This window comes from Lepisosteus oculatus, chromosome 5 (genome assembly GCF_040954835.1).
Source record: "Lepisosteus oculatus isolate fLepOcu1 chromosome 5, fLepOcu1.hap2, whole genome shotgun sequence".
Taxonomy (NCBI): Eukaryota; Metazoa; Chordata; class Actinopteri; order Semionotiformes; family Lepisosteidae; genus Lepisosteus; species Lepisosteus oculatus.
In genome coordinates, this window is record NC_090700.1 from 19,838,269 (window position 1) to 19,854,643 (window position 16,375).

Sequence of the window (16,375 nt, forward strand, 5' to 3'; positions counted from 1 at the left end):
AAACTGTGATCAGGTGTCTATTTGCTCTGTGTTTTTATGTATAAAAGTCACGTTTTATACATAACCTACTGAATTTATTCCTGAGACTAACGTATTCCTAGAATTAACATAAGACATGTTACTCAAATCCAGGTTCTTAACATTATGAAACCAGATTAGAAAATGACATCTCTCTAGAACAGTTTTAGTTTTTCTTCTGCACCTGACTTCTCATAATTCAATGCATGTAAACCCTGAAACATAAAGGCTACCTTTAGCACACGCTTTATAAGCAATACTTTTTAAGAGCTCTTAACAAAGACCAGTACAGCCATATTTAATCCTTAAAGTAACATGTTGCTGTGGAGTTGCTACATAGTCTTTGCATATATGTATATGCAGAATAGGAGCAAATATACAGTACACTCAAGATTATTGACAACATTAATGTTGTTTTTCATTTAAACTACCCTATTTTTTACATTGCTTCCTGGAGAGTGGAGTTGCTTATGAACACCCATGAGGTTACTTCACTTTCTGCATCAGGCTCTGTGCCACTGAGCCCTGTACACAAATACATATTACTTATCAGTTCACTGTTTTTAAACTGGATTTATTTGCTAAACAGAAAAAAACTGCAATCTACACATGGATATGAATCATTTATCTGAACTGCACACCAGTGTGAGTAAATGGTGATATTTTTTATCACCTAGTAGTTAGTAGTTGAAATAATAGTTTCAATTATAAGAATGACAGCAATTCCAGAGTAATCCAGAAACCACCTACTCTCTAATCTTTCTTTGTTCAAGTGCAAAATAGAATATATTTTGCATCAGATCATGTAATTATGCCATTATTTTGTTTTTTTATATTACTGGTAACATATTTACCTGAAATTACACGCTCATGTGCTCTAAATGAAGCATAATGCTGTTTTAGAATCAATGTTTTCAGAAAACTGGAGAATCAATGTGTCCATTGCATTGTGCAAAGATATTGTCAATTACATCTTCATATCTGTAAACCCAAAATATATTTCTCTCAAACACAGTCTGGTACGCCTTTTCATTAGAAATAACAGTATGTATTAGTACTACATATAGTATTGTAAACCTAAGGTAACTTGGGTGGGTAGCTGCGTCAGCATGCATAGGCTGCAAAGGAACAAGTAATAGGTTTATTTCATGCTGAAAAGAGCATGGTTATTACAAAATCTTCTGGGTCTCAAGATAACCCATTTTTGGAATTGTGATTTCTCTATTCAGCATGGAATAAACCTATTACTTGTTCCTAAGGTAATTTGAGTTTTCTTCTGTCTCTACTATTACTGTCTTCTATGGTGAGAAACATGCTTAATAATTCCATAATCTTGTATTGCTTTTTAATACAGTTTATAACCTTTTCAGGTGACCAAATTTGTCCCTGCATCATACAGTTTTGCAGTGACTGTATAACTTTTTGTTACTCAAAATGATTCTTTTTTCACAACTTGTTCCTTAAATAATTCTACAGGGAATGAGATTTGTACACAAGGAAAAAAACAAAGCATTCACAATTATAAGTAATCAAGTAGTCTTGCTAACAAAAATAATACTTTGAACCTTTTTTCTGTTCTGCAAATGCCAGAAGTTTAAAAAGATTTTTATGCTGAGAAAGAATAAATTATGATATGAGTGTTGTCTCACTGGAATACTTTCATTCAGAGCATGTCTAGCATTCAGATTAAATAATTGGACTAATCTTCTAGTCAGAGGTTACAGACCCAGTACGTGAATACAGCTGTTTGTTGACAGTACCTTCATGATTTACAGTTCAAACCAGTTATCATGTGCTGGGTCGGGAATTTGCTATTGGCCAGCGGGTTAAAATTTGGTCGGACCAGGACTATCTAATGTCAGAAATCACAGTTCCAAAAATGGGTTATCTTGAAGCCCAGAAGATTTTATAATAACCATCCAAGCTTACAGAAAACAATCTTGGAGTGCTTAAACATAATTTGTAGGTTTGGAATGATGGTGTTGGAGAGGAGCATCTAGAATAATTGTAGCACCAAAGAAGGTTGCCTGCAGAGTATTACAAGTGCAAAGAGAGTGGAAGCTTTTGGAATGACAAACTAATGTGTGTGTTTGCGACGAACTGTAGTGCTTTGTCTACAAGGGGGCATTAGGATCTAATTAAATGATCTAATTTGAGTCAAAAATAAAGCCAAGAGGAGGAGGAGTTTGGGAAATACAAACCTTAGATCTCCAGTAATAATCTTCAGTGCACCTTGTGGACATGGGCACAATGATTATGCAGCCCCATGCCTGAGATAGGAAACATTCAAATTAATGTACTGGGAAAGGCTGTGCAATAATTTCCCCCATATAACCCAGGCCATTCCAGTAGAAAATGCATTAGTAAAGTCCTTGTTTTGCCAAAAGAAGTTTGTTTATTCATTAGAACAAAAAATAAAAGGAACCTGTATGAAGAAACTGAAGAAACTGACTTATTCTTGCCAAGTGAAACAGTTTCTTTTGCAAAGTGTTGAATACCCTTCCCAAGGTCTTAAAACAGTGTCTGGAGGTGGTCTGTTATGATCATATTACTTTACATCTTCATCAACCCAGGAAAAATATGAAATGCTGATTCAGATCAGGTTAGGAAGGCAGTCTCAGATAGTATCAGAAAGTTTTGTTTCTGTTTTGTGACATAATTTGTTTTAATGACTTGTTTACTTTTGCAGGATAGTATTTCAAAGTGCTCAAAACGAATCCAAACAATGGGAGAACAAAAAAGAGCTCCCATTACAAAAGCCAAGAATTTCAATAAAGTAATTTCTTAATCTGCATAGTATAACCAGATCATATTTGTGCCAGCAATTGTTCCTTGGATTTCAGGTATCAAGTTTCTGTCTAAAGCAACATGTGCTCTCTGCCGAACAGCTGTAAACACATGCAATAACAGGTTTGCTCCTAATCTTGCCTCTAATCTGTTCTATATTATAAATTCAAAGCATAACTGTACAATGGGCTTTCCTCAGACAGGAGAAAATCTCACTGACAAAAACAAGTGTTTTCCAAAATCCCACCCTCTTTAAATCTGTAGACACGAGCGATGAAAATCAACGAGTGGGAGCTAGGATTAACAGCAAAAGAACAGAGCCTTTTGTTTAAATATACTGTATGGTCATTTTAAAACACCTACTAAGCCTGGCCCCACATGAAGGGAACCACTGTTTTCTCCTTGTGACTAAATGGTTTTGAATTAAAATGGGCTCTAGAGTAGACATTTTGGATATTCACAGCATATAGCTTTAATTTGAAAGAACTGCCTAATGATTTCTGACAAATCTTACTTTTGTCTGCAAAAAGTAAGAATGCATTGTAATTATTTTGTCAGAATTTGTTAGAATATTCTCTCGTTTCATAAGCGTGATACAGTTTAACAGATGTAAAATTATAATTTCGTAGCTGGTCATATTAAAGTGTAGACTCTTGTTATACTGCCTATTTATTATATGTGTCTGTGTCATATACATATAAATTGGGAATCTAAGTCTGTACAGTATCCTTTTTCTTGGCAATGACATCTAAAATAAATTTACAAGGTGTAAAAGGTGACTCTTTCTATAGCAAGTACCAATAGTTTGTCGCTTCTTTCTGCACGTAATAAGATTTATCCAAGATAAACAAGGAGAAGAAAACATTCAGAGGATAATGCAACAATAAATAAATGCCTTGTAGACTTACATGATGGGACTTATTGTAGTTTGAGATTGTTTTCAAAACAATTGCTATTAAAAATTGAAAATGGCTGAATTGAATTTGTGACATGAAGACAGATCAAAACACATTTTTCCAAATATTTGCAAAAGGTTTTGCTAAAGCAGTGAGAGATCGCTCCCCTCAGGCCAGATTTAATTGGCGGCTTTTTAAGAGACCCTCAACAAAATGAGCACATGGATGTCATTGAGATGCATTGGCTGTCAGCTGTTGCTTTGTGATGTGTCAGCTAAAGTGGTTCTGTGAGAATAAAAAACGTATCTTGACTGACCTGCAAATTAGCCTTCGAAGAGACTGGAGACAGCAGATGGCATTATACCAGAGGTTCCCAGAAACTGCACACAGCTGAATCAAATATACAAAACAATAAATGACAAAACCTAAATAGTGCATTAATATACAGGCATAAAAGGAGTACTGACTTAATTTTCTGAAAGACAAATAGAAGACTTTTCAGTTTAGTTTTATATTCGGCGGCTTATATTCCCTATTGCAGACTCTGTAATATAATATAATAAAATTAAATTTTAATTTAATATAATTTCTTCAGACATAAAATTCAAAATCTTGAAGGAAGTGAAAACAGGTACACCTGACACTGAACAACAGATATGAATGAGGATGTGGAGAGGGTCCTCAGGCATCAAACAATAAACAAACAATCCAACAGTGTAAACAAAAATCACCAAACTAAAAGGAAAGATGAACTAAACAAAGTCACAAACCAACAAAAAATAAATAAAGAACTCTCCCCCATTTTTAATACTTGCGGTTATTCACTTTGGGAAAGAAAAACAGAAAATTAAAAGCTAAACCACTGACAAACCAACACTGACCAATACACGGCTCTGTATCTGAGGATTTTAGAAGACAGTCTGGGTGTGATAAACAGGCTTTTTGTGAGCAGATAAACATTGTTAGTCTGTTATGACTCTCATATGAGGGACAGGCCACTCTCTTTGTTCATGAGTCTCCAACCCATGTCAATCTGTTCAGGATTAGGACACAAATCTAGATTAATCCCTTTTCCTGCTTTGGTTTGAGGAGAAAAAAAAGACCATTGCTTAGTATTTTTGCAACATGAACAAAGGGTGTTAATGAAGGAACTCACTAAATGTAATGAAATTCTATATAAAACAACACAATTATTTTCATTCTGAAAAACAATGCATGACTACTGCTATACAATTCTGATTAATATAAATAGAGGAGCTGTTATGATAAGCAAATAAATGAAGCAGATAAAGTAAACGACATGCTATTCCATAATTATACAAACTGAAATGTATGGAAATTTATGCTCCTTAAATGCTTTCTCTCTACTGTTTTATGTTCATAAACGGTTAAGTACCTTCTGCACACAGTAAGAGAAACGCTCCAGTTCACAACCATGAGATGGGGACATGGACAAAATATATATTTTCAATATATGTAGCTTTCAATCAAACTAGGATGTGTTATGTAAAACATCTTGAAAACATTTAAAAAATTAGGAAAATAGTAAAAGCAACAGATTTCAACAAATGTCAAAACAAAATAGTTTCTTTTCTTACAAATAATTTCATTTGTTTTGGGAAATATAGAGATGCACAAAAGAAACGCACTACTCCTGTCTAATGAATCTCATTCGTTTTTTTTTTCAAAATAGACTCCTTAAGAAATCACAGAAAATGGGAATAACACAAAGTATTATCACTGATTTTTTCAGTATAAAACATAACAGTGCCAGAATTTGTTACTTTGATACTACAAAATTAGTATCAGCTATTCATGTCAACCTGAGTGATAAAACAATCCTGACAGTTTGACAGATGATACACAGATCTGATGCTAACTTAGTTAACTTAATCTGCCACTCTTCCTGTGTAACTTGAATTGGTACTTCTAACTCATTTCAGATCTCAAACATTGCCGACTGAGCTACTGAGTTAAAATCAAGCACTTTACTAAAGCAGTGAACTGAAAGGAACAAGGACTTTTTTTCCTTGATTGCTCTGTCCAAACAGATAACGTTTGGGCTTCCTCCACACTCTTTTGAAAACAGCTACACAGAAATGAACTGCGCCGGTGCTTTCTCTTTTTGAAAGTGATGACGAACACACCTCTTCAGAGTGTGTCTTCAAGGACATCCTTTTATACTGGGGATGAAGGCAGGAAGTCATGAGCAGAGCTGCATCTGGGACAAGCCTCCCACAAAAGGCTCAGCCCTCTGGAGCCTGCTCAATGTCACAGAGTTACTGCGGTATAAAATAAATAAGCCCCCTATACAACAATATCAGTACCCATGAGACCAGCAGCTCAAGCTTGTTGTTTCCTCGGTAGCCCTGCAAAATCCTGGGATTCTGTTCAGGAGTGAGAGCACCTGAGCTCTCTCAGACCTGCCTCACACTCTTTCCAGGTTAAGATAAGATAACACACGATAAGATCACTTTATAAGCCATATACAATTTCTTGCATTAGGAATTTGTCTTTTTGCATACCCCAGCTTGCTCTCCATGAGACACACAGTTAGGGAGAGAATCTGGGGGTCAGAGCGCAGGGTCAGCCATTTATACGGTGCCCCTGGAGCAGTTGAATCCTACTCAGGGGCCCAACTGAGTAGGATTCCTCTGCTGGCCGCAAGATTTGAACCAGCAACCTTCCTGCCACAGGCGCAGATCCTTAGCCTGTGAGGCACCACTCCGCTCTGTTAGGTCAGAGGAGTTAGCTCACTCTAACAGTCTTCCCAGGTAAGATCTTGAAAGTGCCTTTCTGGTAATAGTTGTTTACCTACCCTTTTGAGAAATCTGAGTCATAAACAATTTACAAAAGACACTGTTGCTGGTGACCCTGCTCCTGTCAAGGGAAAAACAACAAGGCCTCGTGGTCCTCGTAAACAAATGACGTACTTTGTGTAAAAAGCAGGGGCCTAGGAGATTAACTGCTATGAAAGCTGGATCACAGATGTCTGCAGGCAAAATGAATAAGAGCACTGACTTGCAATGACATCACAGTAATACCTACAGCACATGCAATTCATTATCAGGGGTCCTTAGATACAGCTTTGTGGTTGGTCTATATCTTTATTTTTCTGTTTCTATAGGTTTAGTGAAGCTGTTGAGCTAAAATGAAGCCTACATTATTAGACTCTAACCAAAGAGGATTTAAAATATATCATTAAAAAAATATTAAAGACCGACATTGTTTAGGACTTCAGGGATTGGACTGTTAAGATTCCCATTGGTCACAACTGCCAAAACAAAGTCCATTTCAGGTGGGATGCGGTTGCTATGGTGTCGCAAATGTTTATGCCAAACAAATGTAGAACCATAAAGAAAACAGGCCGATGAGAACATTTTCAATACAAAAAAAAATCTAATTTCCAAAGAGACCAGTATTTATCTGGAAAAGTCTAAAATTATTTTTCAAAGATATATTTCCTTAATGTCTATTGCACCCTTTAAACAGTGGAATCAGTCTGTAAAGCAAAGACATAAGCAAAAACAAGTGTTCAGCTAGCCTGTGGAATAAAGTTTAACCAAAGTAAACCAGTTCACCCTGAGCTCTCTTCAGTCAGAAAAAATGTTTCTTGAAAAATTGAAGACAAAAGAAAAAAGAAATCCTTGGAGACCACACAAGACAGAAATTATATTGTTTCTTCTGGCACCCAACATTTAATGCCATTTAATGAGAGGAAATCTGAAAGCATTTGTATTTTAGAGATCTATCGTTAGTGATATGTATTTTAGACATCATTAGGCACATCAAAACCAACTTTTGAAGATCAAAGCACAATAGCTGTACTGTATATATTATTTGGGCATAGTGTGGAGTTTTTTTGTGAAATGGCCACAAAGAAAACCAGGTATATACAGCAAAAATACATTTGCCACCTAAATTGACACATTCTTGTAGAAATAAACATCACCTAATTTAGTGGGTTACATTCACAGAGCTGATCACGCCAAGAAGATGAAAAATATTACGTGTAGCCCCACCATATTTAATTAAAAAATGTATACATTCATACCCCCCATTAAATATAAAGACCATACAACGAAAATGGTGTTATGAATATAAAATGTTACATTTTAAGCACTGTACTGGGCAACGGAACACCAAAAATCACATTAACTCATGCTGTAAATCCCAGCATGGATTAAACTAACAAGACTAACTAACAAGACACCTCCTGTAACGGGCTAGGAGATTTTGAAGGTTATTTTAACATTCCACCAGGCAGAATTGCTCTAGTGCCTTCATTACTAAATTCCTGTTCGAAAGGATTGACATCTGGTGATTAAGATCCCATTATTTTCAGTTCACGATTCTTTAGGAAATTCGAATGCATGCTTGAATGTCCAGTTTACAGCCAAGCTTGAGCTTCTTGGCAGCTCGACATTAGCTTAATATTTTTTACACCAAACATAACATTGACTGTCATACTGAAATCAATGTTGAGATACTTCCTGGTAGGGTTGACACAATAAGAGTAGCCTTAACTGTCTTAATAATGGACACTATCGCTTTTTAGGAATTCTTTTCCAATCTGTGGAGATCAAAAAACGTGCTCTCTAACCTTAACCATGATGATGCACGCTATTCCTGAATGTTTTGTTGTTGTTTTATGCCAGGGAAAACAGGAGGACATCCTTATAGTTCCATGGCATTTCAATAGACAAGTACTTCACTGCAGGTAGGTTTTTAATCATTTTTAATTTTAAATTAATTATGCAGGAAAAATGTAAGCATTGTGTATACTGGAATTTAATTCTGACAAATACGGCTTTGGCTTTGTGCAATGATATTCCGATTACAATAGCATTTTTAAAACCTAGTTACAGGATGATTTTTTTCCCCCATTTCATGGGAGAATAAATATCTGGAGGGCACTACAAGATTTTCAGAATTTAAATTCAAATAAGAAAATGGGTTTAAATGTTGTATTTTGATTTCATAAAACCTTGAGCTTCTTTTTTCTAAAACAAGGTACAAGACCATGGAATGTAAGTATTGAGTACTGTCTTTATCTCCTACATCAAATAACTGAAAAGTTAATTCCCTAAAATAGTTATTTCATGGAAAACATTTTATGAAGTCACAAATTCACAAAATATACATAATGTTTTTTATTCAGACAACATTTATTAAACAGAAACAAACTCATTTGGAAAGCCAGTAGTTATATGGGCAGCATTCAATCTGTTTAGAGAATAATGAAACTAGTGAAACTACTCTTATTAAGAACTTAAGAAAAAATTAAGAACTTGAAGCTCAACAGAACCCAGACAAAGATGCAAAAACAGTAAGTTATTAAACTCAGATTCACAAACATAAAGACAAGCTTTAAAACTTTACACGGTATAGTTTACTAACTTTTGCACCCAATTTCACCTTGGAAATCAGAAACAGGATTACAGATCTTTTTGAAATTTACTTTCAAGTTCCGATATCTTCTGCTCCAGTGTTAAAATAACAGATTTGACCTGTCAAATCAGAAGAAAAAATATTTTAGTTGCAAACCAAAACAAAGCTTACAAATAATACAAAGCAAACAGTTTAAAGTTCATTAGATATTAAAGATCCTAGATCTTTGGATTATTGTAAAATTTATACAGAACATTTTATTTAAACATTGCTGGAATAACTAAACATTTAGCAGCATTCCTTTGTCTGATTAAGTGTTTAGACCATGAATGTATCTGATTAATTTAAGCTTCTAGTATCTTGTGTTCTTCAGTGGGATAAAAGGTCCCATTTAGACTTCAAGTGAATTATTGCAGAGATTAAGCCACAGGAGAACCAAAAAAAAACAAAAAACAATTACAACTGGACAAAAAGCTAAATTGTTTTCATCCTTCTCTCTCTAATGATTTTTAACCTCCCTTTGAACATGTCATTTTCTCTTCTGGGCAAAAGTAGAGAAGATTATCCTTTTGAACAACATTAGAGATTCAATTAGGCATACTTACTCTGTTAACAACATTTAAAAAGGGAGGTATCTCATTTTAGAGCCTAGGTTCAATTTCAGACCTGGGGAGCTATCTGTGTAGAGTTTGTATATTCTCCTTTTGTCTGAGTGGGTTTTCACCAGTGCTCTGGTTTCCTCCCAGACTCCAGAAACATACTGGTAGGTTAATTGGCTTGTGGGAAAATTGGCCCTGGTGTGAATGCGTATCTGTGTCTGCCCGGCAATGGTCTAGGATGTACTCCATCTTTGTTTTAAGGTTTATGACGTGCCACAACAAGTCTACAGGTTTCAAGTACCTATGATGCTCTGGGCTGGTTTAAAGAAAAAAAACATTTTATTGAGAAATGAATCACATGCAATGTGATGTGTCAATACATGTGGATAAATCTATCAAAGCAGAACCAAACAGATCCATCCATCTTCTAACTACTTTTTCTGATACAGGGTCACGGGGGAGCTGGAGCCTAACATTTCCATTGCCCAGAATTTAAATACCAAGGAAAGGAAAAACTGGACACTCCACTCAAAGTGCTTTACAGGTAATGGGGACTCCCCTCCACCACCAACAATGTGCAGCACCCACCTGGATGATGCAACTGCAGAAAATCCAGAATGCTCACCACACATCAGCTCTCAGTGGGGAGGAGAGCAAAGTGATGAGGCCAGTTCATAGATGTGGAGTATTAGGAGGCCATGATTGGTAAAGGTCAATGGGAAAGTTGGCCAGGATATCAGGGTTACACCCCTACTCTTTTTGAGAAACGCCCTGAGATTTTTAATGACCACAGAGTCAGGACTTCGCTTTTGTCTTATCCAAAGGACGGCACCTGTTTACAGTATAGTGTCCCCGTCACTATACTGGGGAATTAGGACCCACATGGACTGCAGGGTGAGCACCCCCTGCTGGCCCCACTAACACCTCTTCCAGCAGCAACCTTAGTTTTTCCCAGGAGGTCTCTCATCCAGGTACTGACCAGGCTCACACCTGCTTAGCTTCAGTGGGTTACCAGTTGTGAGTTGCAGGGTGATATGGGGCTGCTGGCTAAATGCTGGTGACTAAAGTCACCAGTTTGATACAGTTCACATAATGGATGCATACTTTCAAATAACACTGCCATGTTTGAGAGATGTTGCAGTTCACAGAAGAAAAAAATATTAAAATTTGTATTTAGCACCAAAACAAACAGACCCACAGTTTGTGGTTCTCACTATACAAACATTTTTCATTCAGCCAAAGCCTTGCCTTCAGTGCCCTCTACTGGTTACATCTGCAAACTACCTCTATGCTCTCGATGCCAGACAGAGGATTGGAGTAATTTTATTCAGGCTCAAATGCACCCAGGCCAAAACCACAATCAAACATACAAACTAGTCTGTATTAAAGCCAACAATATTCTCTTTAGTAACATAATACCGAGCTCTACACAAAGTTTACATTGTAATAGGCTTAAAAACTTTCAATGCATGCAACACGAACTTCACACTTCAAGTCGCTTCTAATAAGCTACAGTATTACTGTAGATGGAATGAAGGGCTTTGGCTGGTCTATATCTTTTGTCCATACTTCTGGAAATATTTACCTTCTTAATCTCATTTTTTAACGTCATCTTATATTCCAGAGTTACAGGCTCATCCTCTTCATCGTGACACAACTTCTCCGTTCCGGAATCCACCGTATAGCTGGAACAGAGAGTAAAGTTAATATCCTTCTAAACTGATCTGAAGGGATTTTCCATACCAGTGGTTAAAAATAAATAGGAACCCCTCCCCCCTTACAAGAACTTCCAGAGGCAATCAAATATCTCATGAATCCAAGAGACAACCTTTGCAGTAAGCAGGAGATCACAGGAAGAGATTCAGACCAGAGCCAGGGACACAAGTTAAACCCCAGCTCTCGAAACAGCCACTATGGGTGGATCGATCAGACAGGGTTACATTTCACTGCAGCAGAAATTTGTCATGGGAAGCAACAAAAAGGAAAATGGAATGTTACAAATTTTTCAAAAGAAAAACTCTGTATAAACTAAATTGGTGGTAGGGTTTTGTTTGAATGAACACACAAGAAAGAAAATATGGATTATCATGCTCTCTTTCTGTTCATACTTGAGCAGTCAATTAAACAATTAACCTCATTATTTTGCTCACTTAGACATATGGGATTATTCTTTAGCTCTATTGCAGCTGACTGCTCAAAACTTTCACTTCATTAAAGTCACAGTTATGTAGAAAACACAGTGGAGCCTGTTTAGAACATTAGATATACTATTAATAACTATATAATGGAGAGCTCAGGTAAAGCAAGAAACAAAATATACTGAGACCTTCCAGGAAATTAGTGTAAGCCCTGCAGCAAAGCATAAAATGTTCCACAGGTAAATAAATTCACACATCGGCCTCTCCTCCAGCTTTCACAAAACTTTCCAAGAGACAATGATTTTGTGGGCATATCTTTATCCAATGATTCTGTGAATCTCAGCTCTGCCTCCACCCCTACCACACAAACAAGGAAACTTGTTTAAAAATATGGTTTTAATGTTGTCTGAATAAAACCATAATGTAGATTTTGCATCCTCTGGTGGACATATGTGATATTGCACTTGGTGCACTGGAACACAGACCACATCTGCATCAAAATACATTGTTCCATAAAACATTTGTTTGAACTAGACTTTTTTATATTCATGACATTTCAGGAGCACCATGTGGTGTTATGTGGTTTGGGCACTGGAATCGAGACTGTTGTTGGTTCAAATCCCAAGACAGACACTTCCAATGGACCTCATCAAGATATTAGACTTGAATTGCTGCAGTCAATGCCCAGATGCATAAATTGGTATACTTTCACACTGTTACTGCAGATGAGAATTTCATACTATTTTACTTAAATAAAAAAAAACATCTGGAACCAGATATCTTCCCTCCAATATTTAGACTTAAATTTCTAAACCCTATCAAGCCAAACTAACTGAACAGTAATTAATACAAAAATCTGCCTTATGATAAGTCCATACCTCTCAATATTTTCACATTTAAGGCAGTACAGAAATCTCTTGTAGTCAAAACATTTAGGTGTAGAGACGAATATCTTGCCAAGATGACAACAGCAGCTGCGACAGGTCAGCTTCGCGATCAGGCTGAAAGTAAAAAATAAATTAGACAGACTGGACGGGAAAGATCCACAACAGAGCACCTACAGGAAGTCTTCAAAACCAGCATGGGTCCAGGTGTGCTCTATGGAGGTGTGAAGGTAAGGTACTGAATAAAACAGTGACGGGACATTTGTGTGGTACCCATCATAATAATCCCAGTGATGCCTGGATATAGATGGTGCCCTATATGTCATTTCAAAAGTTCAAGCTTTAAACAACAGAAGCTAAGTTAACTTGAACTTGAACTGTGAACACTATATACAGTGGTGTGAAAAAGTGTTTGCCCCCTTCCTGATTTCTTATTTTTTTGCATGTTTGTCACACTGAAATGTTTCAGATCATCAAACAAATTGAAATATTAGACAAAGATAACACAAGTAAACACAAAATGCAGTTTTTAAATGAAGGTTTTTATTATTAAGGGAAAAAAATCCAAACCTACATGGCCCTGTGTGAAAAAAGTAATTGCCCCCCCATTAAAACATAAATCAACTGTGGTTTATCACATCTTTGGAAAGCTGAGTTCCATTTCTCTAGCCACACCCAGGCCTGATTACTGCCACACGTGTTCTCAATCAAGAAATCACTTAAATAGGACCTGCCTGACAAAGTGAAGTAGACCAAAAGATCCTCAAAAGCTAGACACCATGCTGCGATCCAAAGAAATTCAGGAACAAATGAGAAACAGTAATTGAGATTTATCAGTCTGGAAAAGGTTATAAAGCCATTTCTAAAGCTTTGGGACTCCAGCGAACCACAGTGAGAGCCATTATCCACAAATGGCGAAAACATGGAACAGTGGTGAACCTTCCCAGGAGTGGCCGGCCGACTGACCAAAATTACCCCAAGAGCGCAGCGATGACTCATCCAAGAGGTCAGAAAAAAACCAACAACAACATCCAAAGAACTGCAGGCTTCATTTGCCTCAGTTAAGGTCATTCATGACTCCACCATAAGAAAGAGACTGGGCAAAAATGGCCTGCATGGCTGAAAACCACTGCTGAGCCAAAAAAACATAAAGGCTCGTCTCAGTTTTGCCAGAAAACATCTTGATGATCCCCAAGACTTTTGGGGACAATACTCTGTGGACTGACGAGACAAAAGTTGAACTTTTTGGAAGTTGTGTGTCCCATTACATCTGGCGTAAAAGTAACACAGCATTTCAGAAAAGGAACAACATACCGGCCATCAGTTTGTGACCTCAAGCTGAAGCGCACTTGGGTTCTGCAGCAGGACAATGATCCAAAACACACCAGCAAGTCCACCTCTGAATGGCTTAAGAAAAACAAAATGAAGACTTTGGAGTGGCCTAGTCAAAGTCCTGACCTGAATCCGATTGAGATGTTGTGGCATGACCTTAAAAAAGCGGTTAAGGCTCGAAAGCCCTCCAATGTGGCTGAGTTACAACAATTCTGCAAAGATGAGTGGGGCAAAATTTCTCCACAGCGCTGTAAAAGACTCATTGCCAGTTATCGCAAACGCTTGATTGCCGTTTTTGCTGCTAAGGGTGGCCCAACCAGTTATTAGGTTTAGGGGGCAATCACTTTTTCACACAGGGTCATGTAGGTTTGGATTTTTTTTTTCCCTTAATAATAAAAACCTTCATTTAAAAACTGCATTTTGTGTTTACTTGTGTTATCCTTGTCTAATATTTCAATTTGTTTGATGATCTGAAACATTTCAGTGTGACAAACATGCAAAAAAATAAGAAAACAGGAAGGGGGGAAACACTTTTTCACATCACTGTATGGCTCTTTTGGTAATATTTCTGTGGTTCTGTGTTAAAACCACAATACATTAGTTAAATCATTGTTCCTCAACTAGGCAAGCTTGTAAAGCAAAAATTAGTGGTGTTGTTAAAAAGCCTTTTAAATCAAGCCAGACAATACAATACACCAGGCCAGAGTGCTGGCACTGTGGCTAAGGATCTGCGCCTGTGGCTGGAAGGCTGCCGGCTCGTATCCCACAGATGGCAGAGGAATTCTACTCCATTGGGCCCCTGAGCAAGGCCCTTAACCCCAGCTGCTTCAGGGGTGTCGTATAAATGGCTGACCCTGTGCTCTGACCCCAAGCTTCTCTCTCTCTGTTTGTGTGCCTTTGTGACTAATGGAGAGCAAGCTGGGGTACGTGAAAAGACAAATTCCTAATGCAGGAAATTGGATATGGCAAATAAAGTGATCTTATCTTACAATCATTATATTTAAGTCTTGTATTATCCCAAAGACATTTAAAGCAGAACTACAGTTGAGAAGTACTATAATTGATGGGAGAGCAGATCACTAGATGACACCTATAACTTTGTGTCAAAAAACTTGGATATTCTTTTAGTCGCTGTAATTCTTTGCATTTCACAGTATACAACAAACCAGGTATTAACGTTTTAGTTTTGAAAGGAATGAGTGGCGGGTACACTAAGGGGGTGTCACCAACCTAATTACACAGAAAAAAAAAATAAACTCCTACCATCCTCTTTCGTCTGGGGTCCCGGAAACATAGTGCTCCTCACTCACACAGACATTTTCAGTAGCGCCTGACACAATGCAGAAGTAAACACAGTTTATAAGGCAGAAGAGGTACAGACCGAATGCATAAAGCAAACGCATGCCATACATTGCTTTACTGACACATAACATAAGGGTTTCCTTACGTTTTAGTAGTATGTGATCATCTCCTAAGTTTCCAACCCAACCGAGAGAGTCTCCGAGAGGCGTACTGCACTTCAAACACAGGAACACAACCGGGGGCACATTTTTCTCCGCCTCGTCCAACATGCGCTCCTCCGGCGCCGTGTACTCTAAGTCACTTATTGACTGGAAAAGGCTACTTAAGTCACTGTTGCCCGCCATTACTTTCGAACTTCTACTACGACGAAAGACGAAAAACGACAAACCCAGCCCAAGGAAACGGAAATACGTCCAGGGAGGCTGGATAAAACAGCAACACGCTTCTTCAACACTTGTCCGTATATAATGATGTGCGCAGACTTGAGAATAATGAATATGCATGACGTGACGTTCAGACCCACCCCTTTCCTTTGGGTCGCTCGCTTTTTTAACGTTAAAAACAAAACAAAAATACAATACAAACAAGAGCAGATGTAACATCGTAGCGAGACTGGGTCGGAGCGGATGCAGACAGGAGTTCAGGCGCTTTTTAATATTTTATTTTATTTTTATATTACGTATTTTTAAAATGGAAACTGCCGTTTATTGCCAGCATTGCATCAAAAGATAGTGGAAGACAAGATACTGCGTAATCACGTTATGACACACGGGGGTCACTTGGGGTACCGTTACAACGTTTAGGGTTGTTAAGTGGATACAGGTATAAAAGGGTGTAAACCGGGGGTACCTATTTGCATGACAACCGAACAGCCCACAACAATATGCAACCGCACCAGATGGTCAACCCGCGCTGGCCAGTAGCCCTCAATCCACGCTTCGGCTCCTCCTTCCATCCTGCCCTTCGCCGTGCACTCTTCGGCCTCAACGCCAGGCGAGGGCGCCACAATATCGATAACATCGTGATAC

General features: G+C 37.7%; 1 protein-coding gene across 1 annotated transcript; it reads right to left on the reverse strand.

The window, feature by feature from the left end:
* Positions 1-8,839: 8,839 nt before the first annotated feature.
* Positions 8,840-15,861, reverse strand: mis18a (MIS18 kinetochore protein A). Its single transcript, XM_015341993.2, has 5 exons — positions 15,493-15,861; positions 15,309-15,375; positions 12,708-12,830; positions 11,277-11,376; positions 8,840-9,211 (listed from the first exon to the last, which is right to left on the reverse strand). Exons 1-5 carry the CDS (start codon positions 15,848-15,850, stop codon positions 9,140-9,142), a joined length of 720 nt encoding a protein of 239 aa, XP_015197479.2. The 5' UTR covers positions 15,851-15,861; the 3' UTR covers positions 8,840-9,139.
* Between the last annotated feature and the right edge of the window lie 514 nt (positions 15,862-16,375).